Source organism: Saccopteryx bilineata, chromosome 1, assembly GCF_036850765.1.
Source record: "Saccopteryx bilineata isolate mSacBil1 chromosome 1, mSacBil1_pri_phased_curated, whole genome shotgun sequence".
NCBI lineage: Eukaryota > Metazoa > Chordata > Mammalia > Chiroptera > Emballonuridae > Saccopteryx > Saccopteryx bilineata.
Window position 1 is genome coordinate 233,172,368 of NC_089490.1, and position 25,656 is coordinate 233,198,023.

The window sequence follows — 25,656 nt, forward strand, 5'->3', positions numbered from 1 at the left end:
TGGTGTCTGGTGCTGTTCATCTATCTGCCTCTGCTTCTTTTCCTGTGGCTCCTCAGAGGGATTTCTTCATTCCCTGTTCATGAAGTTTCCCTCCCAGAAACCTCAGGGGCATTCCAAAGTGCCGCTAGGTACTTCGAAGACTGAGGTTTCCTTACCTAGGACAGGGAGCTACAGTATCAAGGAGACTCGTCATGGAGGAGAATGTTCTCACCCTCTTCACCTTGTTGGTTGAGTCTTGCTCTTTTCCAGTCTTGCTGATTCCCGATGACCGATCATAAACCACGTTTGAAAACATTTCTTAAATACAATTATTGATTTCATAATTGTTAATGTCATTATCTTTAAAAAAACAACAACTTTGAACTCTCATGTGACTCTTTGTGTCTTCCTTAAGTATTCTGTGGGCCTTTGCAATTCACGTGTTTAGCAAACCTCTGTTTGGGAATATTATAAAGGATGTGTTTTTAATTTAGGGAAGTCGGCTAGGGTGTCCTGTGGAATTCTCTGAAGGGAAACTCTCTTGTTATCCTATGAAATGTCTCGACTTTGTACCATTAAAAATGGGAAAACATACTTTTGACTTTGGACTATATAATATAAAAATTTTGCATTTGGGCACAAAATGCAGACTGAAAATTAGCTGACCTAAGAAGCCCAGGTGCTGAACTGCTTTACTGCTTTCGGAGTTTATTTGCCTCCCAGTATATTCTTCCCCTCCCTGCCCTGTTCTCGCTGCCTCAATTTTGTAAATTCTGACAACACATGAGATTTGCAATTCCCTCGTGGCGATGTCGGCACGTGCTGGGTCTGGGAAGCAGCAGCAATTAGGACACGTTCTACTTGGTAGATAATGCCAAGTATTAAAATCTTATATTAAAAAAAATGGATAATGGCAGGCTCCACATGAACAGAAAAATCCAGTTGCCTTAATTAACTTCAAGTCCTGTCAAATATTGAATAGCGTGGGCATCCTATTTTAAGGGAGGAATCTTATTTTTAAATATTTTCGAACTGGCTTACAAGTGGCGTCAACACAGAAAATCATTTGTAGTTGATGCTCAAGATGTCAAGAGGCAGGGTTCATCACCTCCAGTGGAAGTGTTTGGACTACACTGATGTTTGTTAATGGCAAATCTGGTTTTCTTGGGTCCTCATGGTAAATATTGCTATTTTTGTTTGTTTCTGTTAAAATAATTAGTTTTGAGAGTTTTACATGCATCACATTAATGGGATAATTATCAGTTCTCTACTCAGATTTGTACTGTGTGTGCTTATAGCTAAAATCAGGAAAGCGTTATTCTTTTGGATGGAATTTGGATGAGTTTCTGTGTCTATTCTAAAATCATCACATACATAAATGATATTATTAGTGACAGGGATGAGTAGTAAAAAGAATGGGATAGCAAATATTTCTATAAATCACTTAGACATCAAATATTATATTATTTGGCTCATATTTTTTTAAATTATCTCACCATTCCATCATACCTCAAGAACCAAAGCAGGGTAGATTGTCAAACTCCATGGGGACAGATTTTCAATAAATATACATGATGTAAAACATATTTAAATAAAATAATATAGTAATATTTTAACTAAATTATGGTATGATGACAGCTTTCTTATATTCACTGGCATTTTGAAGTTTATAAAATCTACTGCTCACAAAAATTAGGGGACATTGTATCACTTCATATTCATTTTGAAATATCCCCTAATTTTTGTTAGCAATATATTTAGTAATACATTTGCATAATACCCAAATATGTTAATATGATAATATAACATTAGATCATTGCAGCAAAACATTGGGGAGGGTATTGTCTTTCATTCTGTCTTATACTTGGAAAAGCAAATAAGTTAAGGGACTCATCAAAGTTTACAGAGCTAGTTAACAAAAGAGTCATAAAAAAACTCAACCATTATGACTTGCAAATTATGCTTTATTTTTTTAAACATAATCTTAATATACTATTTATGAATAATTTGTTATGTTATTGCATATAGCTTTTTTTGTGACACGCACTATTTTCAGTGAATACTTAGTGTATTTAGATGGTTTTTTTATATTTATTTTTCTAAACCTACTTAATTGCTCTTGAAATTGTCTCCTGCTTTTATTTATTTGTTTTTTTTGTTTTGTTTTGTTTTTTGTATTTTTCTGAAGCTGGAAATGGGGAGAGACAGTCAGACAGACTCCCGCATGTGCCCGACCGGGATCCACCCGGCATGCCCACTAGGGACGACGCTCTGCCCACCAGGGGGCGATGCTCTGCCCCTTGCAGGCATCGCCCTGCCGCAACCAGAGCCACTCTAGCGTCTGGGGCAGAGGCCAAGGAGCCATCCCCAGAGCCCGCGCCATCCTTGCTCCAATGGAGCCTCGGCTGCGGGAGGGGAAGAGAGAGACAGAGAGGAAGGAGGGGGTGGGGGTGGAGAAGCAAATGGGCGCTTCTCCTATGTGCCCTGGCTGGGAATCGAACCCGGGTCCCCGGCACGCCAGGCCGATGCTCTACCGCTGAGCCAACCAGCCAGGGCTGTGATTTTCTTTATTTTGTGGTTCAATAATAATCCTAATCATTTGAGTACATATATTTATTTTCAGGATTCACAGAGATATGTCAGCTGTTCCACATTGTTTCCTATACCTCAAATAACTTACAACTTGCATGTCACATGATATTAATAATATTCCAAAAAATGAATCCTTGGTTAAATTGATTTGCAAAACATGGCATAGATGATCTTTCCCTCTGAGAATTTTACTGAAGCTATTTGCATATTAAAGGCTCTGAGAGGCCCTTCAGTAAAACAATAATACTGATGATGTTATTAAACCAAGTCTGTTTTGTACACAGTTTGAAAATGCCAAAATGTGTGCAGTGCATTCTACATATTGTTGAATTTATTAACGGATACTGGTAAACTGTTTCATCAATTAGTACCATGCAAAGAGGCTCACACCTCACTCTCACTCCCAAGTAATGTTGCTTTGTTTGATCAAGGTTGATATGGTCCTGTCCTAAACTTAACAATTTCACACTGGGAAACAGGTTGTTAACAAGGTCTTCCCTGCCACTCCCCATATAAAATAAAAAAAACATTATTTTTAATCCCTTTTTAAAATTTATTTATTTATTTAGTGAGAGGAGGAGAGACAGAGACAGACTCCTGCAAGCACCTGACTGGGATTCATCCAGCAAGCCCACTAGGTGGCGATACTCTGCTCATCTGGGGCGTTGTTCCATTGCTCAGCAACCAAGATCTTCTTAGCAGCTGACACAAAGGCCATGGAGCCATCCTCAGCACACAGTGCCATCTCGCTCTAATTAAGCCATGGCTGCAGGAGGGGAAGAGAGAGAGAGAGAGAGAGAGAGAGAGAGAGAGAGAGAAGTTAGGGCAGAGTGGAGAAGTAGATGGGAGCTTCTCCTGTGTGTCCTGACTGGAAATCGAACCTGGTACATTCACACACCGGGCCAACACTCTACTACTGAGCCTACAGGCCAGGGCTAATCCCTTTCTTTTTTCCTCTTTCCTTGATCTTTTAAATCCATGACCAGCAAAAACTCCCAAATCTTTACCCAACCCATCACTCTTTGGAAGGAAGTTTTACAGAAGCCCATCAACTTTTGCCGTGTGTCTGTAACTTCACCCTTTAGCTTTGCCCTACTCAACATGCCCTTTCTTTGATATCTTCACCTGAATTCTCTCAGGAAGCACCTCTTTCTATCCTGTGTTCAGTCTCCAAACTTACCCCCACTTTTTTTTTTCATTTGAAAGAAAATACAAATGAGTCCCAAAATGTAAATAACATTCTCCTTCAGAGACAAGTTCATATGGAACGTGACAATATGGGACAAATCCTTGCGTCCCCATAGTGTGTAGGGGTTTTCAATACAGTTCAGTTCCACAGGTCCATATTAAAACTCCTGATAGATGACAGGGTTGGAAAAATGGTCTACTGGTCTACCCAATCATACACATTGAACTTTCAGTGGAAACTGATAAAGAAGCAACAAATTGCCATTGTCTTTAATTTGAAAAACAATCTCTTTGTATTAATTTACAGGAAATCATGCCTTTTCTTTGCTGCATAAAGGTGACTTTGATGGCCTTGCATAAAATGTTTATCAGGTTTATTATCCTCTGCCAGATTTGGTTTCCAACCACCAGTCATCTCGGTTTAGCCACCACTTTTTTCCATCCCTCTCATACCACTGGACCATTCTCTGTGCTACTTCCTGTCTCCTTGGCACCCATGGGTGATACTCTCTGGCATTCTATTTGTTTTGAAGATATCTACATTGATAGTAAGCCAGTGACTGTCTTTGCTCACAGGGGTGCGTCTTGACAGAGTACGTGGAGGTCGGCAGAAGTACAAGCGCAGAATAGATGCGGAGAACAGCCCATACCTGAACCCTCAGCTGGTTCAGCCAGCCAAAAAGCCATGTAAGTACAGAGGACGTGTCTGGCTTCCCAGCACACAGAATCCCCCCTGTTGACTCTATGTGTATCCGGTTTGGCATGCTCATCCCAACCGACTCCAAGTCGGCTTGTCTTTGTTGGGGGGGTAATGGCTCCATTCCCAAGGATTGCCTTTGAGGAGCAACAGCAGCTCAGCTAATTACCTTTTTCTTTCCCATGGTTTCCTTCTCCCTGCCTTCTCCCACCTAGTCATTTTGTGGAGGTGCAGCATATTAAGGCATAGCTTATGCAGTGCGGATTTTACATCTACTGCTTATCTTTATTTTCAAAGGTACATAAAATGGATCATACTGCAATCATTAGCTCATTGGAGCTGTTAGTTTCAGATTTCACAAGAAAGTGATTTTCATAGTTTTCACTAACTAAATGAGTTTGACTGCTCAACCTCCCAATGAAAATACATTAGGAGCCTCATTAATTTGGAGCTAGAGAAGGTTAACACACTAGCTAGCAATAGATTAGAGCAAGAATGGGCCCTACTAATAACTAGCATAGGTTGATGGTTCCATCTCAGATGCCCTTATGGGCATCATGAATTGTTTTTAAAGAGCCCACAGTGTTATAACACCAGGTAGCAATTGTGAAGGATGACAGTACGTTGCTGAGACGCAAGCCTCATTCTCTTTGCCGTTAACTAAAAGGAGCTGGAATATAGATTGAGGCAGTAACTGCATCCCATTTTTGGAAAAGTCAGTTCATAGTTGAAGTGCAACAGACCTACCTTTTCTGGGTTCTTTATGCAATGAGTTCATATTAGACACTGAGAAGTGTCCTCGTGGAAACAGTTCTCACATTCAACTGTCTTTGTCTCAGAAGACACAACCAGCCCTTCCCAGGAGAAGCAACGTCCATAACAGGTCTAGAAAACACACGGTTATTATTATTATTTTTTAATCTGCTTTCAAGGGAAGAGAAAAAGTGTCCACTTCTAATTCAGATTCTCCGGGAGGGGTCGCTGCTGTGCACCATACTGTGAGCATATGGGGATTGGTTAAATAAGTAAAACAGATCCCGCACGGTAAACAAAAGGACATTTTAGCGATGTCAAAGGAAAAACAACCAGTTTTACATAAAATTAATGCTTAAGTGAACATATGGCATAGTTTCCTTTTGCCTTTCCAAAAAACATTATGTTGATTATACCTTCAATTGTCCAATCTGGCATCTCATCCTCAGCCGGCATAAGCTGTTTGGCATTTTGCAAACACGATCTAGGACTGCATTTAAGCAGATTTTGCACATTATCATAAAAAACTTTCTGATAATACAATAAAATGCAATAAACACTAATGCTTAATTTCATTAGAGGTTTAGTTTTTCTGGATCCAATATGACACAAAGTGCCCGTTTCTCATTCATTTTATGCAAACGTTGACTAAAACCACTGATACTTTACTTTACTGAGAGAGAAAACAACAACAGACAGACAGACATGCGGCCTCAGCCCATGATAAAGGAACATCTACAGTTTTCTGCATAAACCTGAGAAATTGGGAAGTGGATTGTCAAGTACCTTTAAGAAGATTACAGCAATTTCTGTGAGCTTCGTTTGAGATAAAGAGGACTCCTAATAAATCATTACTCATTATCTCAAGGCCTCTGTGTTAATTTTCCTGAGTCCATCCAATTAGTGTATTTTGGTAACAAACATTTATAAAACTTAATTTTCAGATCCTGTCAGATAAATGTCAAGAGAGCGAGTGTGAGCTTTGCACATAAAGTGGCTGGGGAGATTTCTGGGTCCTGACTGATTGTGGACCGCAGAAGCCCAAGAATGAAAATTGGGTTCTATTGATTCTAATTAGGGAAACATTAGATAAGATTTACCTAGACACAGTGCTGCTGGCCATTTCGTTTTCAGAATGATGGGAATTTCCAAGCTTTGACCAAATTTCTCTGACCCCCAAAGTCAAGTATCCATTGACTTGGGTGAAACAGCGGGCATTTTCCCTGTACTAAGTAAGAACTTGAGTCAGGATTTCCTTCCATGACATGTCTCTGCCCTTTATCGGTGCATTTTCTTCTAATCCTAAGAATCGAGTGGTTGCTGTCAGGTTTTGTTGCGTTGTCAGAGCGATGAAAGCTGAAAACTTTTCCAAGCGTAACTAAAAATACAGGGTGTTGTTTCTATAGTGAATACAAGAAACAGATGTCATTCTTTAAAGATCTTGCAAATTAAAAAATAAAGAAATCTCTTTAATTTTTTACTAGAAAATATAGCATTGGGGAAGATTTTTTCCCAAATCTTTTGTTTAATGGTAATTGGGTATTACTGCTAGTGAATGGTTATTTGTTGATTATTTGCAATAAATATAACTCCTGTGGCAGCTATGATAATAAAATCTTAAAATATGTCATAAAATGCAAATTATAGTTTGGACAACTCTCCTTGTTATCGCATTAGAGGGAATGAAAAGAATGCTATCTTTTCAATGTGAAGGTACAGTCGAGATTAAAAAGTGAAGAACTTCCGAAAGGAAAATGATCTAGGAAACTTTAGCTTTGCTCACTCAGAATCCTGTTGAATTACCAACTTTTCTAGAGAAAGAGTGCATAGAATGTTGAAATATCGGGGTTTATTCTTACCCATTTCTATCTCCTCTCTTAGCAGAACGTATAAAATCCAACACAACAAACAGAAATTGAAAATAGGGCCAACAAGAGAAAATCATTCTGTTAGCAAGGCTTTACGACCCCTTCCATAAACCCTCACATGCCCCTGAGCAATAAAACACATTGGATGGGATGCCTTTTGTTTGTCTCTGGTGTTTATTTTATGAAGGTTTTTAAAAGCATATATCACAGATTTCAGACAGGTCGACCTGAACCGGAGAATGAACTAAAGACAATAGATGACAATAGAGGATTAAAGAAATTTGATACCCCAAAGAGAAAAGGCGGTCATGTTTAAGTAGGGGCATTTTTCTGGAAACTGGTCTTGCCTGTATTTGGAAGATTAGCTGGGTATGTGGGCAGAGGGCAAAAGCAAAGAAATTCCTATTTAATCATCCTACAGAGATAGAGTTATGTAGTTTGTAACTCACCCAGGCAGAAGGGCTTTGACCTTTGCTCTACTTTAAAGGAATTAAGACAATTAATGACTTTGCCTTGAACATTAGATTCTAGATGTTAATGGTTTACTGTGGATTTTTATTTCAAAGCTGTTGTATACTATTTAATCTGCTTCCCCAAATCCCACTTAAGAATCAAAGAGTGAACCCACAGACAATCTTACTTCTCTTATCTGTTTACTATAAAAATAAAATTCATTCTAGGACAAATGCTTCATTCCCACAAAGGCAGGTAGAGTAAAAAAAAAAAACAAACAGAAGAAGAAGAAGAAAGGAATTCATTCATAAGCTCCTTATGTCTTGCTGTGAGTTTTCCTGAACACTGTTTAATGTACATATATTGAACCATAAGTAGACTATGTTGGGTGTATTGCTGGTGATTTGAATTGTTGTTTTGTTTTGTTTTCAAAATACAACATGCTTTGAGGTTTGTAAAAGACGGATGATGCTCCTGGTGATCTTATAGTGCTCTGGTCTGATCCTGCAGATAACAAGATTGTTTCACATTTGTTGGTGGCTGAGCCAGAGAAGATCTATGCCATGCCTGACCCTACTGTCCCAGACAGTGACATCAAAGCCCTCACTACACTGTGTGACTTGGCCGACCGAGAGTTGGTGGTTATCATTGGATGGGCGAAACATATTCCAGGTACATTTTTTTTGAAAAATTAAAATTGAAAAAGAAAAGGTTGCTATGAATAATTCCCTAGGCTTGTTTATGGACATTTAAGCAAATTCTAAATTTTCTCATTAGGACTGTTTTTAACCTTTATGTTTGTTTTGTCATACTTAATGTAGAGCTTTGCTGATCTTTATAGAACCATAAACCTTTTTATTATATCTGTACCAACTTAAACTCTTGTTAATTATTTTTTAATATATGAAGGTACTATTGCCAATGTAAGATAAATAAAATTCTTTATTTCTTTTAATATTCTGAACTTTTTCCTAAGAAAATGCTTCTACATTTTCTATTCATGTTTAAAAAAATGCTTTTTTTTTAACAGTCTTAAAGTACCTTTTATTCTTCTTCTTAAGAATAACTCATTTTTGTTGTCCATGGCAGCTATTTATACTATTTATTTCTATACTACTCTTATTCACAAGCTTTGCTCTGGTTTAGTTAGACATTTACCATGAAGTTATACAGAAATTGTGACAAGAAATGTGAATGTGACATCAGGAATTTTCTCACACGGGAACTTACAAGTAGTATTTTAAAATAGTTTATGACTATTTTCTTGACCCAACCTGCAGCATCAAACCTCTGCCTAATCACCAGCTTTGAGAATCTTAGTCGTCTAGAATGATTATTGTTTTTATTTGCTTGAATTCTGATCTTCACAGGGTTTCTAAGAAAGTTTTTGACCGACGAGCCGTGTTTTTTTTCCAGCACAGTTAACTTATTTCTGTCCCCTTAAACTAGTTTGTCTTTATGCTTTGAATGCTACAGTAATTTCTTTAATCAAATTGATGGAAGTCCCTTTCCCAGCCCACACTGAAACCAATTTATTGGTCATGATACGCCAGCTATGTTGCTAACAGTCGTAACGAACTGTCAGGCGATATCGCACTGAAGCTAATTTGAAGTCATTAGGTGTGCAGCGTGCAGGCGACAATTTGTTACAGTGCTTAGGAACACAGCTGACATTTCTGAATGGCTTTGTTCAGTGCTGTTCTAGATGAGGCCAAGCAAATTGTAAACTAATTTAAACATCACTCTGTATTATACCAGCTACTTTGTCTTACACCGTTTGCTAATAAAGCACCCCAAATTAAGTCAAAACTAGTTAAATAGGTGAGTTTTGAATGTGTTCTTCAGATAGTACTTACGCAAGGGTCCACTGCGTGGACAAAGGGGATGAGAATGGGGTCCCATGGATAGTTGACACTGGATTGGGATTGTGATCGTATCTGTATGATTTTTAGAAAAACCAAAAGAAAGAAAGGATATTCTGTAAGATGTTAATACATTTGGGAATGGGGGCAGTGGGAACAGTCAGAATTTGCTTGAATGATAAATATAAACTTACCTGGAAGGAAAGTGTTATGAAGGGTTTTCGAGCCAAAAGAAACAAAACTAACATTTGTTGAAGTGTTCGCTGATACATTTTTAGATTTATATTTACAGAATTTATCATTTTATACATACATGCAAACATATATATGTATTTACATAGCTAAAGTATCATTACTCTCTCAGTATTCTAGCCCAGGGTTTCTCAGCCTTGAGACTATTAATCATTGGAGTCAGATGACCCTCGGTTGTGAGGAGCTGTCCTGTTCGTCCTAGGCTGCTTAGAAGCCTCCTTTGCTTCTGCTTGCTAGTACCCTTGAATTGTGACACACAAAAATGTCTTCAGACATTGCCAGAGGTCCTCTGGGGGTGGGGGTGGGGGGCAAAATGGTGCCAGTCCCCAACTAAGAACCATTGTTCTAACCCAGGAATCAATTATGATTGTCCTTCATTCACAGACAGGGAGACTTGAGGTAGAGAGAGGGAAGAAGCACGTGCTCAAGTTCACCTATGTGTCCCAGGGCCTTCAAAGCAAATACTAAGCATTGCTGCCTGGAAGTCGAATCAGGATATTTCTGTGTCAAAGTAATAATGATGTTATTGTTATTAATAACAGCAGCTCGAAAGGCTGTGTCACTGTGACTCCAAAACATCTGTTAATCTAGGGAACACTCCTCAGTTTCTCTCTGGAGAAAGGGATTTGGTAAGCCAATGTTTGGATATTGTACAGACATTGCACAATAAAGACCAGTGAAACTCGACATCTCCTTCCAATGTTCTCTGGTTAAAAAAAAAACACAACAAGTCAGTGATGCATCTGTGGGCCCAGTTGTGCATCGAAGTAGAAATGTCAGCTTACAAAAGGAACTTGTCACCATAAAGGGGCTCTTGCGACTTTTGTGAAGACAGTAACTTTAAATAGCTCTGAGTAACAGCAGTTCAGTGGTGGAAACAATTACTATACGATTATGTGTTCAGCCTGAAAGCGAGGCTTCAAGCTGATGAGGACCAACCCAAGTGGCTCTCTCTCCAGAGGCGGGGCTGGAATGGGTCACTGTGGAGTGATGATTCACAGCTCTGGGTTTTGTGACACCCCGAGGGTGCTTGAAATGATGGCACAGGAGTATCTTGGCTTTTCAGAAAGAGATTAGCGAAGCAAGAATTAACTGAAATTCTTTTCTTTCTTTCCTTTTTTACATTTTTAACAATAAGTGTGCCATGCAGGGTTCAGAGGATGAGTTGGGAGGATGCTTGCTCTCTGCATGCCAGCCGGACCTGGGTTGGGGGACGCGGGACACAGAAGCAGTGTGCTTGCAGTGTGGGAGAGGTGTGTGTGGACAAAGAGACTATAAAGATGGGAGTCACATTTCTGCCCTGATCAAAGTCAAATCTAGTTCTTGATAACATGACCCAGACCCAATAACTGGGGTCAGAGCTGGAATATAAGCCTGAGGTTTCACTAGCCATAGTTTGCTCGCAGAATTCTTTGTTTTGTAACACCAGTGAAACCTTAAAAAAAATTATATATACATATTTATATAAAATTTATAAAATATATATATATTCTAAAATTTAAGCCATTGCTCCCTTTAGCCTATCCTGTTTTCAGTGTGTGAAATATCACACACAAAACACACACATACACACACAGAGACACACACTTTCAAAAAATCAAATTTAGCATCTAAAATAAGATCAGTGGTCTTTCTGCACCACTGGGAATGTGTTATTTTGTACACTTGCTTTTGCTCCATAAAAAAAGTAAAGAATTCAATAACAACATTGAAAAATACATATGGAATGAGTCTTTTTTTTTAATTAGCCAATAGAATTAGTTAACTTACTTTTACACATTATATAAATGGAAAAATGTGTTGTTATGAAACATGAGCATACTTTATAAAAAAAAAATGAAGATCACACAGGGGCTTTAGAAAATGCTTGACTTTCGCTGGTGGAGCGTAAGGGCACAAGAACAGATGACGGTGCCCTAATAGCCCTTTTTAAGAATGACAGGGCCCTGCCATTAGCATCCTTTTATATCCTTAGAAATTGCTCATGCCTCGCTTTTCTGGTTCCTATCTGCCTGACTCTTTTTTATTTCTCTTTCAATTTCGTCCGCGCTCGGATAAGCGCATGCTAACACAATATGATTGAGCTGTAAAATGGAACGCTGTCGCCTCTAATCTCTTTTATGTAGATACGGAGGCCCGGCACACTCCACTTCATTCTCTTGCCATTGTTGGGTTTTTTGTTTTGTTGTTTTTTTTTTTTTTAGAATTGGCTGCCAAGTAATGGAGGCTCTGTCAGATATCAGAGCTAGGTTTCACAGGGTCTGATAAGACGATCATCAGCCCAGCCGTCAGATCTGTTATTGTTCTTTGTAGTTGATTAAAACATTATTGTGTACTGGAACTTTGCGAACAAAATATAGAATGTGCTTCGTCAGTCGGTGCTTATAAAAAGCATAACCCATATTAGCTGACCTATATAAGTGGCTTCAATATATTTATGGATTGCGTCAGACAGTTTGCTTGAAGAGGATAGAGAGTTTTTTGAATGATTAAGGGAATGAATGCATGTTTTGACAATTGTGTTCATTATCAAAAATGGCAGATTTTCAGGTAGACTTGTTTATTTTTTACAAGACACATTAAATAATTAACTACAAAAGAAGAGTACTCTGGTCAAGTTTGGGGCTCTTAGTCACATTTTTAAAATAGTGTCTATTGTAATGCCAGCAAACACACACACACTCACATACAAAACCCTATAATCCTGCTTCGTACAAAGTGAGAGCAGGAAATATTAATCTCTTAAAGAAAACCACAGAAGGAAAATTATGTGATAAAACATACATAGAGTTATTCACGTTAGAACCAGGAGTCTAAAGTATAGAAGCCAGTATTTTCCATTTACCAAAATGTATTTTGTGAAAACTGAAGAATATTGCAAAAATATTAAAGAATATTGCAAAAATTGTTCATTGGTTTGGCTTTAAAATTTTTCTCAACAGAATTATTCAGACTTTTCAAGAAATGACAGAAATCTCTAAAGAACATGGATTAACTAGTTTTACATTGGGATATTAATCTGGGGGAGAATATTTTTGAACAGTCATTGCTAATCACACTACTTAAAGATACATTTCTTGATCTAAAGCATTTTATGTAGAGACTGGTTTTTAAGATTATATCATCTCTCAACCAAAGTTGTGGAAGATTTGATTTTTAAATTCTCATTACTTATCTTAAACTGGTAGCATCATTAAGTGATTGTAATAGGTACAAAAAGCACAAAAAAATCAGGTGAAAATAATTACCATAAGATTAAAATTCTATTTGTAACATAAGCATGGTTCCATGTATGCAAGTATGTGCGTATGGTTTGATGAGTAGGAAACAAGGCCTTGTTGACATGAGAATTGTATATAAATAGCACATTACACTCTGCTTTGGATTATATTATTGGCATTTGATAATTTTTTATTAATTTATTAATAAATTATTAATTTTTTATTTGATTAAAATATGCACAGCACAAAACTGTTTGTTGCCCCTGAGCTCCCAACTTCCAGCCATCTCAGAACTAAATTTACACATAGTTATGATTTCTACTTTGCTGCGAAAGAATTAAAGCAACTATAGCTTCTTTTCTCAGAATTAAGTTTTTCTTTTGTGCATAGAACTTAATGATGTCAGAACTATGAAATATTTGAGTGTTTTAGATAAATGGAGAAAATACCAATTTAAGACCAAAGACCTGGCACTTAATAATACTACTATAGGTCTAAGTATATTCAATTACCAAATATTTGGAGGGTTGTAGTCAGTGTTCCTGGTAAGTTGTATACTTGTGCGCCTGTAGTTGTGATACTGAGGGTAGAAGGATTCCAAGTAAAATCAGAAAGCCTCAGTTGTACTAACTGGATCATTTTTTAAATTACTTAATTGCTGGAGCCATTAGTTATATTATGAAAAATCAAATGAATAAAAAATATACATGTAAATTACATACATAAGTTATATGTAGAATAAATTTACAAGTTATAAAGTATGATCTAAACATAAAATACTCAGTGTTTACTTTAGTTTCTTTTTTTTTTTTTTTATTAAGTGAGAGGAGGGGAGGCAGGGAGACAGACTCCTGCATGTACCCTGACCAGGATCCACCTGGCAAGCCCCCTACCAGGCGATGCTCTGCCCATCTGGGGCCACTGCTACATTTCTTGGCAACCGAGCTATTTTAGTGCCTGAGGCAAGGCCATGGAGCTATCCTCAGTGCCTGGGGCCAACTTTACTCAAACCATTCAAACCATGGCTGCAGGAGGGGAAGGGAGAGAGAGATAGAAGGGAGAGGGGTAGAGAAGTAGATGGGTACTTCTCCTATGTGCCCTGACCAAGAATCAAACCTAGGACTTCCACATGCTTGGCTGATACTCTACCGCTGAGCCAACCGGCCAAGGCCCACTTTAGTTTCTAAGATGCTGCACATAGATTTGTTGCAATTAAAACCAAGGTATTCAAAATCTTAGCATTCATGAAAGCCATTTCAAAAAACGTTCCAGCTAAATATTCGTTGTAATAGGAGCTCATTAACCAGGAGGAGCACTGTACGAACACTGTTGTCATTCTGTCCTAAATAATATGATCCATTCCCATTGGCCAAACCAAAACTAACCAAATGCCCATCAGTTTCTGAAGCTACAACTGTGATATGGAAATAGGAACTAGTAAATTGGGAAATCTGTTGTGAAAAAAATAATCCGAAATATCTCCTAAGAACTCCTTTTTGGTCCTCAGTCACCCTTACCAGAAATGAAAAGTATTGACTAACAAACAGTCTTCCAGTGTCTTAGACTTACACCCAGATTCAAGGGACACCCAAATGTTCAAAGTGCTCACAGAGACCTTTCTTTACCACTCAATGCCATTGTTTGTGTGACCTGTGTCACCATCTGTCACCTGTGCTCTTGTGACCTTGATTCTAGCATTACTTCTGTTCAGTTATGAGTTGTTCCCAAAATATATTTGCCACCCTTACATGGCCATGTCATTGTGAAGCTGCAATCAAAGAGGAATCATAATTTCATAGCAATCATGGGTGCAATTTAAGTACCTAAGTGTCTGTGTGCCTAGCACTGTTTGGTACTATAGAAAAATTTAAAGATATTCATGGATCTTGACCCTGGATCATGCTTCTGCATCTACATCAATATGCATATATGTGTCTTTGTTGTTTACAAAGCACTTTACAAACTCTCACTTGCTGTCCACAACAATCCTTTGGGATTCTGTGGGTAGGTTTGATTCTTATTGTTCCCACTTGAGCGATGAGTCATAAACTTGAGAGTCAGAAAGTTTGACTTATACTATTAGTGCTGTTACTCAAACCCACGGAATAACTTCAGTGACTCTATGAGGGCCTTCATTACATCTTTCTTCCCTATCCTCACCCACTTCTCCATTGGTCTTTGTCATTTGTTCCACATTCCTGACCTGCCTCTCATATTACATTTCCATGAATGGAACATACTGGCCCTATCCTGAAATTTTGTCAGTGCATTTATAAAATGAAAGATTAAAGGAAAGGGGGATGAATTAAAAAAAAAGGAAATGTGTAACACATTATCAAATCAGTAAAAGTCAAGATGTTTAATGGATAGTGTGTCCTAGGCATCCTTGATCACAGTTCTTGATGAAACATGGAGATTGCTGCTTTGCTACTCATCTGAAGGGCTGGAAAAGTCCTCTAATAATGGGCTTCTGGAATTGGATGCTTCCCCTCCCCAACTCTGTTCGAATTCAATGGGCATGGAATTTTTTTAATTAAGTGACTGGTGGGAGGCAGAAATAGACTCCCATATGCACCCCAACTGGGTTCCACCTGACAAGCCCATTAGGGTGTGATGTTCTGCCCTTCTGGGCTGCAGCTCTATTGCTTGGTAACTGAGCTATTTTAGTGCCTGAGGTGAGGCTATGGAGCCATCCCCAGTGCCCAGGGCCAACTTTGTTTGAATCGTGGCTGCAGGAGGGGAAGAGAGAGAGAGAGAAAGAAAGAGAGAGAGAGAAAATTGGGAGAGGAAAGGGTGGAGAAGCAGGTGGTCACTTCTCCTGTGTGCCCTAAGAATCAAACCTGGGACTTGGACACGCCAGGCCAATGCTCTACCACTAAGTCAACCAGCCAGGACACTGGGCATGGAATTTGATTGAGAGTTATAGGTAAACTGAAACTAGAAGTGAGTTTAGTGACTTGCAACCATACGAAATATCAACAATGTTAGCTCTACCATTTAATGTTTTTTCCTTCCTTCCTTCCTTCCTTCCTTCCTTCCTTCCTTCCTTCCTTCCTTCCTTCTTTTATTCCTTTCTTTTTTTCTCCTTCTCACCCTCTATCCCTCCCTCCCTCCCCTCCTTCATTTTTTCCTTCTTTTCTTCCTTCCTTTTCTTTTTCCTTCTTTCCTTCTTTCCTAGCATAAGCATCTAGTGAGCTGTGTCAGACACTGTGCATGAAGGGTACACACATAGTTGCAACACGATTCTGTCTGTGTGACAGGTGACTCAGAGAGGTGAGCTGACACCTGTAACCCAGAGATGAGGGCTATGATAGTTCTCTTGCCCAGAGCCACATGGACAGAGGGAAGGAACAGCATGGGGTTAAGGCACACTGTGAGCCTGGAGATGCAGGCATAGGCCCCATCATGAAAAATCTTGACTTTCATTCTGAGAAATAATATTTTATACTGAAGGCAATGCAGAGCCATTGAAAATTTTAACTGAGTGGTAGGATTGCAACTGACCTTTGAAAAGATTAAAATTATAGCTTTCAAGTTAGAGAAAGATTACTCAATACTTTTGAAAATATGTTGTATCCATGAGTGTTGCAGATTTCATATGTGTTGTGTCTTCAAATGTTATCATTTTCAGCAAGACCTTGGTCATTGCTCAGTTCTTTGGAATGGGAAGGTCAGTCATTCAGTTTACTGAGGCCCAGGATCTTTCAGTAAGCCTGAATTCTGCCTGAGGATTTTCAAAATATTGACCCCCTGGGTACCGGGCCAAAAGTGCAGTATCTCTATGTTCTGCAATTTTGTTTGTAAAGGGAGCTGTTACTTCTGACTTTTAGGTTCTTCTCAAGGCTACCTGACAAGTTACAGAGAAAGGCTTCCATGTCTTGTGAGAAAATTGTTATATGAAAACTGGTATGATTAGTGTATTCCAGAGATGCTAAAAATGCTTCCTTAACAATAATTTTTTTCCTCACCTCTGAAAGAATTGGAAGGAGAAGAAGGAAATGGGACTCCAATGTGTGTCATCTCTCCCTTCACTCCTCTTTGACCCTCTCGTCAACCCTAGTGCCACCTCCCTCCTGCGAGCTGGTGGCACTTTACCCCCTGCATCCCCCCTTTATCTGCCTCAGCCAATCTCCAAATGAATGCATGTCTATCCTGGCCTTGGCTTTGACACTCTGGATATATTGATTAATAGTTGCCCTAAGCTCCTTTTAGCAAATCAAATTTTCACTTTTAGCAAGGATTTCGCCTCTGATTTATTCAGCAAAGTGAAATGCACTAAATTGACTTTGACATTCAGGGAAAATGGCTGAAAAACAAAGAGCAGAGGAAAGAGATATAAATTCTATGGCAGCTGGAGACTTCAGGCATCAGAAAAAACAGTTTCCCATAGAATACAGAGCAATGTAGAGGCACTGTTTAAACACACACATGCAGAGAAGTGATTTCTTCAGAAAAATACATGGTAACTGCTGGGTTTTCTTTTTGAAAGAAGGTGTCAGTGTTATTCAGCCAAACTTGGAATTTCTGGTCCAAGACATTATATTTTTGTAGATCACAATAGCTGTGTGCTGTAGGGTTGTACATATCAAAATTAGTTCATGGAAGCTGAGAAGTAATGTAAGTACTCAGAGAAATAAATATTCAAGTCATCCCACACAGAAGAGAATCGTGAACTTGAGAGCACTGGTGCTCATGGTAGTCATGTGTGTGCATTCGCACATGTGTGCATGTGAGTATGTGTGCATGTGTGTGTGCTGTAAAGAATAGAGCTTTTCACCATAAGGAACATCTGAATTAATTTTGGATCACAAACTTCAGTACATAGAAAAGCCATGTAACTTTACTCTTCAGTATGCCTTTCCCCCCAAGAATGTTGATCTTGGCCGTGTGTGTGTGTGTGTGTGTGTGTGTGTGTGTGTGTGTGTTTTATGTGACTAAGCCTACTTCCTGTTGGCCAAGGTTCTGTCAGTAAGTCTCCAGCAGGTCCAGGATACAAAGTGCAGTTTTGATGTGTGAAAAGAAGTGGCACAGGTGTGGGGGAAGCCAAAGGGAAAGAGTGTTGAACTGAAGTCCCCATGGGCAACTGGGGGGAAGGGACGATGTGAGGGACAGCAGAGAGTATTTTCTGACATTGAGATCTAAGAGACGGCCGCATCACCTCTGTTGCGGGATAGTCAGGCTGTAGAAAGGAGAAGAGAAGGTGATACCTTTAGCTGGAATTTCCTGTGCATCCACCTCGTTTCTGTTTAGTGTGAATTTTCCTATTTTTCTATTAAACCAACATCGGAGACCATATAGTCAAGGTACTGCTCTTCCTTTAACTATATATGGTATTACTTGCTTTCCTTTCATTGTGACAAATCTATGTCCAAGGTGAACCAAGCTATCCATATCGGTAGCCTTTTACAAATCAGGTCATATCTTAACCCAGTCCTAGGTATGTCCACAGACATATGGCTTCCCTAAAACCAACCTGCTTCCTTCCCAGTTTAGACCAATTTTCAGTCATCATAAATGAATATTAATTAGAAGAATTCTATTAGAAAATCCTATCTAACCTGCCAAAATCACTTGTATTGAAAAAACTTTCTAAGAAGTTTAAGCTGTATAACAGAAATAATACCTCCATTTGTTTATACTACCGTGGTATTTCTCTTAAGAAAAAATGTTTCTTTTTTACCAGAAAAATAAAACTATGATTTTTTTCTCTGAATCAATCAACAGCTTTTATTTTTTATTTATTTTAACCAGGTTATTAATTTTCCTACAACCAGAGTCAGGAATGCTGTTCAAAGTTCACAAACTTGAAGTAAAGACAATATTCACCTTCTGTTTTATACTTGTATCTGTTTTAGTGCGGTTCAATATTATCATTATGTGAATTAAAATGTACTAGCACATTGTAATTAGTGAAAGAAAGAAAAGAAATATGTAATGCATAAATAGCACCCCTCAGGAATGCCGAGAGCTACCTGGTCAATTCAACTTTGTTAATCCTGAAATTGGAGCAGTCTCCATTGATCACATAGCCTTGCTTCCAATAAGGAACTTATATCTTCATTGCCAGATCGGACATGACCAGGTGGTGGCGCAGTGGATAGAGCATTAGACTGGGTCATGGAGGACCCAGGTTTGAAACCCTGAGGTTGCCGGCTTGAGCACAGACTTATCCTGCTTGAGCATGGGATCATAGACATAACCCCATGGTAACTGGCTTGAACACAAAGGTCACTGGCTTGAAGCCCAAGGTCGCTGGCTTGAGCAAGGGGTCACTCGCTCTGCTGTAGCCCCCCAGTCAAGGCACATATGAGAAAGCAATCAATGAACAACTAAGGAGCCACAACAAAGAATTGATGCTTCTCTCTCTCTCTTCCTGTCTGTCTGTCCCTATCTGTCCCTCTCTGTGACTAGCTTTCTGTCTCTGTCACACACACACACACACACACACACAACCCTAACTGTAAAATGTGCATATTTTAAAACCAAGGAGGAGAAAGGACTGGTTTGTTCCCCGGGATTGAGACAAAGCCTGTGGGTGACCGGATGCCCAGGTCGGCAGCACAGCCAACTGGTGTCAGAATCATTGGAGCCCAATTAAATGCCAGAACTGCAGGGGTGTCTCAAAAGGGCAGCTCCCCCTCTCAGCACAGAGGAGGCTTCACACCTGCTTAACCTACATTAGGAAAGGATTAATTACCTGAAGTGCTGGGCCCCCTCCGCCAGTCAGCATGTTTGTGGCAGGGCACATGGTGGCCTGGGCTGGGGAGGGAGCCAGGGAGAGGAGCAGCTGGGGTTCGTGGAAGGATGAGCTCCTCCTGCTAGAGTCAGCACATTAGGGAGGGAAGGGCCAGACGGACTCATTTTTGTGATTTTCTGTGTCACGGCAGAACCCAGTGGCTGGGTGTCTCCAGCACAATCCTGTGTACCTGGTGTGGAATTCGCTCCAGCAGGTTGTGTCAACTGTGCTTGTTACTCGGGTTAATTTTTTGTGGGAAAACATGGGATAATTACTTAAAGGCGTTGCAGATTGATTTCTGTTGCTGTCATTCTGAGACAAAGTGCTTTGTGATGGAGTTTTCGAAGCTTTTTCAAATATGCTTGCTTATGGAGAAACATGCTTGGGGGAAGCTTTGGGTTACCCTTTTCAAATAAATGGAATGATATCAAAGGCAGGTCTCTTTCCCCCCAAAATTCTCAGGTGATTGAGCCAAATGGACCTTAGAGATCATTTGCTAGTATTTTGCATTTTAGCAGAAGGTACTATATAATATATTGTAGTGGGCAGTATAGAGTCTTGGGAGTTAGAGGCCTTGGTTTTAATTCTGATATTGCTATATTGCATGAACTTAGTTTGTTTATATATTAGGTGGGGATACTAATGTCTGCTTTGAAGTTGCTAGGACCATTCAATGAGCTAATATACGTAAAGTGCCCAGCTCAATCTTTGACATGTAATCGTTGGCATTCAAAAAATGGTAAATTCCTTTATTATACAGTCACTTATGGATATAGATACTTAAAACCAGGAAAGCTGAAGGACTTACCTGAAGTCACAAGCTGGTTCAGACTAAAACTCAGGTCTCTTAACTTCCAGTTGGGCACCAATTTGACATTTAGTATTGTCACCATCAGTTTTCCGTGAAAACTGTATATATGTTTATGCATAGGATTAAATATTAACAACTTATTTTAACTTTACCTCTTTTCTGTATTATATCACGTTCTATTACAAGACATACAAACATGTACATATATTTATACAGATAATAGATTTCTGGAAGATAAACTAGCAGTGAAAATGTTCTATAAAACATTGCGGTATATTTTTAAAAATTATGTACAACAGATTATTAGCCATAAATCCATTTTTTGTTTATCTTTGTTCTAGATGGGATATAATATCTCGATAAGTCAGATCAAACCCCTTCCTGAAGGATTATGTATCTAGAGGTCTGACTCAGAACCCTCCTATTTCACTCTCGGAGATTCAGTAGAAAGAAATCTCTGATGGAGGCTGAAGGTTGGCAAACATGGCCAACGGCCCACAGTGACCAGACATTCACTCAATGGAGTATCTTGATGCAGAACTTAGCATCTAGGTAACATAGGCTATGATAGCACAAGTATGTGAGATGTGATAGGCGTGAAGCATCTATGCCTATGCTTGTCATGTAAACGCCGATGCTGTCTTTGAAAATAATGTCTCTGGCAAATCAATATATACTATTCAGTTAAAATAAGCTTGTTCATAATTTAAGGATTTTCATTAACCTGGTCAGTTATCTGACCCATTTATACTCAGTCTGGGTTTAGGCTTTAACCTCCCTGGATTGGCCATGAAACTTGAATTCAAACTTCCAAGGCAACTAACTTTATATGGACGGAGTGAAATTATGTATTTTTTTTCATTTGAATTTGATCATATCATATGGGTAGGGTTGAATAAATTTTACATGGGCTGAGAATGGGTGATGGGTGATCTTCAAAACATCAGCTATGAGAATATTTGAGCTATCTGAATATGGTAATAGGCTCTGTACATCCAAGTTTGACATTTTCCTAAACACTTGGCAATATCCAATTCCCCGATGAAAATACCATGCGTGATATATGTTTATAGCAAGCCAACGCCTATTTAATCATGCACCAAACCAAAATATAGAATGAGAACCTACTATCTACAGATAGGCTTACCACCAGCGTCATTCTTAGGAGACTGTCTGTGTCGTAAGTTTATGATAATGAGGCGTCATTGGGCCACTCTGTGAAATACTTTTTGAATTTCGGTTCTAAGCATGTCACTTTGCAGCTCCTTCGGGACTGTGTTTTCATTTTTCCATTGCATGTGCTCAGGAACCTAGCAGAAGTGTTCAGAATGTGACGCCATGGGGTGCCAGCCATGTCTCCTGGCCGGGGGGTTCAGTTTCCCTCTTTACAGCTCCCCATCCTGTGTTCTGTGTCTCAGTGCTGGTCCCCAGACTGAACTGAAGGCCAGCCACTGCCCAAGAGGCTTTCCATGCTGTTTCCAAACCATCTATAGGTGGTTGTTCTGAACCTATTAGAGTTCTAGTGGCAGGATGGGGGGAAGCAACCTCAGAAACGAGGCCCCTTGGGGAACAGAAGTCTGCTCCCTGCACAAGGGAGTCGGGGTTCCTTGCTTTTAAGAAAAGAGGTCCCTGCATCTGCCTTTGAAGTGACATGGGACGATGGAGCCCATGCCCACTGCTGCTTCTCTCAAGATGGCTCTGGTCGGGTTGCATCTCCCATTGTGAACTTTTGTTCTCGCCTGCCTGCCACGGCCCGGCACAAGTGTGGTGCTGTGTGGCATCCACACTTGGCTTGTAATCCTCTCATCAAGCCCTTAGCATCCCTTTGTTTATTTGAGGCGACAGGAAGACTGTGTAAAGGCTGCTTAGTCAGGGATATCAGCCTTGTTGGCAGGGGAGTGATTGCCAGTTGAAAAACAAGGCATTATTGCTCATTTTTTCCCTCTTATTAGTTTGATTACATTTGCAAATCAAATCAATCCATCAGACGTGATCAGGCCTCGTCCGCATTTTAAGGAATAGTAATCTCCGTCTAATAAGATGCAAATGTGTCACATCGGTAAGTAACCAATAAATCATCGTCTTGTCTTTGGCAATCATTAAATATCAGAACCAACAGTCAATTTTTAGTATTTTCAATTTGCGATATGCCGCTGGAATATAAAGATAGATGGACGTAATTACACAAACCAAACACTATTTCAGTTCATTCCAGACAGCAAATTTAGTGGAAGGTATAACTGGCTTGTCATCACACTACATTATTCCTAGCGGTTCATGCAAAGTTCACAGACGAGCTTCAAATGGACATTGCCTTTTTTCAACTTCTAACAATGTCCCTCCCATGGCACAAACTTTGATGTAAGGGCCTGAACTGACTTCCACACGGCTGTCACAGCTGATGCCAACATGACAGCAGACATATGCTTTCTCCCATCAGAAACTGCAGGCAATGCCTGCTCCAATCTTCTCTGTTTTCCTTTTTAAAAAAGAAAGAAAGAAAGAAAGAAAGAAAGAAAGAAAGAAAGAAAGAAAGAAAGAAAGAAAGAAAGAAAGAAAGAAAGAAAATGAACTCACAAGTGTAAAAATAAAGAAAAAAAACCAACCAGTAACTCTTTGGATGATTTATTTTATCCTCATCTATGTGGACCGAAGAGTTTCCCCAGTGTGGGGCGGGGGGGAGTGAACACAAACTTTTTTATTTTTCTCATTTTCATATATTTAGTGCTTCTCTGATTAGAGGATGTATTATTCTCCAGCTAAGCCATTCCCTGTAACACTGTTCAAGTATGCGATGTCTTTTTACGGCTAGGGAAGGAAGAGTGTGTTTTAACTTGGGGCACTACAGTGAAATGTTGATTATAATATGATTCACAGGATAAGAAAGGAGATTGTTTGGATGCACTCTCTGATCTGAATGGGTTTTTCCTAATTATATGTGCTTGGCAGCTCGATAATCTTGGGATGAACTGTGACAATTGTTCAGTCAGTCATTCATTTGCAGAAATTCTCAAAAACGGAGAATCCTGCCCAGTATCTCTTGGCTCTAGATTTGATGGTCTCAATGCAATTAATATTCATACTTTTCCATCCTTACTCAATATTTGTCTGTTGTCTATCTATTTTTCTGAGTTCTAACAATATAGAAAAAAACAAAAAACTTTTTTCTCAATCACCGATCTGATGATTTTTAGAATTTGCAACATTTCTCTGTTTGGTTTCTGTGTTTGATGTCCAGTCACTGATGTCGTGTTGGCTCTGTCCCTTTCCTGTGAAAGTTATTTGCTTTTTCCAGTGCAAGTTGCTAAATATGATGTGAAGAACATAGTTCTATGACCTTGGTGCACCTGCTACTAATTTCGGTGGCAGTCCCAGCCGTCATTGACGGATTCCAGTTTGTCTTGACAGATTTATCACATTCTTTGTGGTTGAACTTAGAGCCTCACATGGGGCAACCCCAATCCTGTGGTCTACGAGAGAAAGGTAGTCAGGAAAGGAAATTCTTTGGGATAGTATGGGTTTAATAGAAATATTTTATTTATTTATAGTTGACCAAATTAGCTTTTGACTAGCATGAGTTATTTGTTTTAAATGTGTTGGCACCTTGAATCCCTCTGCTTCGCAGTGGGATACAGAAGTAGACGGGGTAGACATGATCACAACCTCGTGTAAGGTAGACGTTGCTAGGGGACACAGACAAGCAACGAGGCAATGATCACACAGTGCTCTGAGCACATGGATAGGGTAGCACAGCATACTAGGGTACATCATGGTGGCATCCCTAATTTTGGGATCAAGGAAGGCTTCTTGTGGAGGAATCAGTGAAGATAATCTTATAGGGCAGTAGCCAGTTGACATTTTAGTTCACTGTTAGCTTCCCCTCTGTTAATGATACCAGTAGGGAAGGTTAAACTGGTCCATTTTCAATACATCTGCCCCACTTGTTAGAGGGCCTGCAGAACTCCTCTTACTGAAGAACCAAACTCAGTCTTTCAAATTTTAAGAAATTATGATACAGAAATTAGGTTAGACTCTGATATGACAAGCCAGGAGGTTTCAAATTTAGATAATGCAAAAACCCGCAAAACCTTGAGGTCAAGATAACCTTTTGCTTCAGTGTGTAAAGTTTCTCAGCTGTCTCATGAGTATCCATGGAGGACACACTCCCCACACCCTACACTTGGGCAGACAAAATATGCCATCACTTCATGGAAACAATTTCCTGCTGCTTCTGCACCTCTCCCCACTTCAGCATCCTCTCCAGGTCAGAGTTCCAGCATCCTTTCCCTTTCTGCAAAACTGTGGTGAATTTTTAAAAGACAGTTCCAGTCTTTCCAGGGGATGGTGGTGCCAGCCAGCCCACATAGCGCCAGGAACTGCATACGTAGCAGCGGTTGGCAGGGAAACCCTATGCATTGCAGCTGAAGAAAGCTATACAGCTCATGCCTTGGAAGCTTTGTACCAGAACCTTACGCTCTCTAACCGATTTACATACCACCATGGTATGTTTAATTTGCTTTTTCATCAAATCGATAATGGGTCTAATTGAAAAAATTGGCAGTGCTGCGTGCAACCTGACTACTGATCTCAGATGTTTTGCCGGCTAAAGGGAGTATTGTGGCGCTCGGTGTCAGACACCTGTGTTATTGGTGTGCTCCTGCTCCTAATGCGCACAAAAACAAACATTAATACAGGTGGAGCACCTGCACGATTGATCACTGTGCTATGAGAATTAATCACCTGGCTTTCAGCTTGAAGAATAAAATTTACATCCTTAATGTATGAAATGTATTAACACTCACACTCGCCCTATCAATGTGGAGAAGAGGTAGGCAGCCAAGCATGTGCAGCCCGTTCAGATGCGTCGCCCTGGATGCTTGGACCTGGGTGTGTCAACTCAGGTCCAAGTTTTAAGTCCCCAATTGCATATGTAAAATTTGAATTTGAGACATGTGTGTGTGTGTGTGTGTGTGTGTGTGTGAATAGTGATAGGGTAATATTGGACAAGTATGATTCAACCTACAGGACTCAAACACTATGAACCCAGGAAATGTAGCCTCAATGGTATGATGCTTTTAAAATTGAATATTATTTTCTCAACCCAATCCAAATGGATGTTTGGCAACATCATCATAGCCATGGAGCTACAATCACTGAGCATTTACAAGGTGCCAGGCCCCGTGTGAATTGTTTGAGGTACGTTATCACAATTATTCTTTCAAGCAATGCTGTAGCTGAGGATTG

At 39.5% G+C, this 25,656-nt stretch overlaps 1 protein-coding gene across 18 annotated transcripts in view; it reads left to right on the top strand.

Annotated features, from left to right (window-relative positions):
* The window catches only part of ESRRG (estrogen related receptor gamma), a 563,558-nt gene that overhangs the window by 497,022 nt on the left and 40,880 nt on the right, over positions 1-25,656 (top strand). For all 18 annotated transcript variants that reach the window (XM_066238122.1, XM_066238121.1, XM_066238116.1 and 15 more), the window contains 2 exons: positions 4,336-4,446; positions 8,041-8,202. In XM_066238122.1, coding sequence (XP_066094219.1) covers positions 4,336-4,446; positions 8,041-8,202 — 273 coding nt within the window. The remainder of the gene's footprint in view (positions 1-4,335; positions 4,447-8,040; positions 8,203-25,656) is intronic.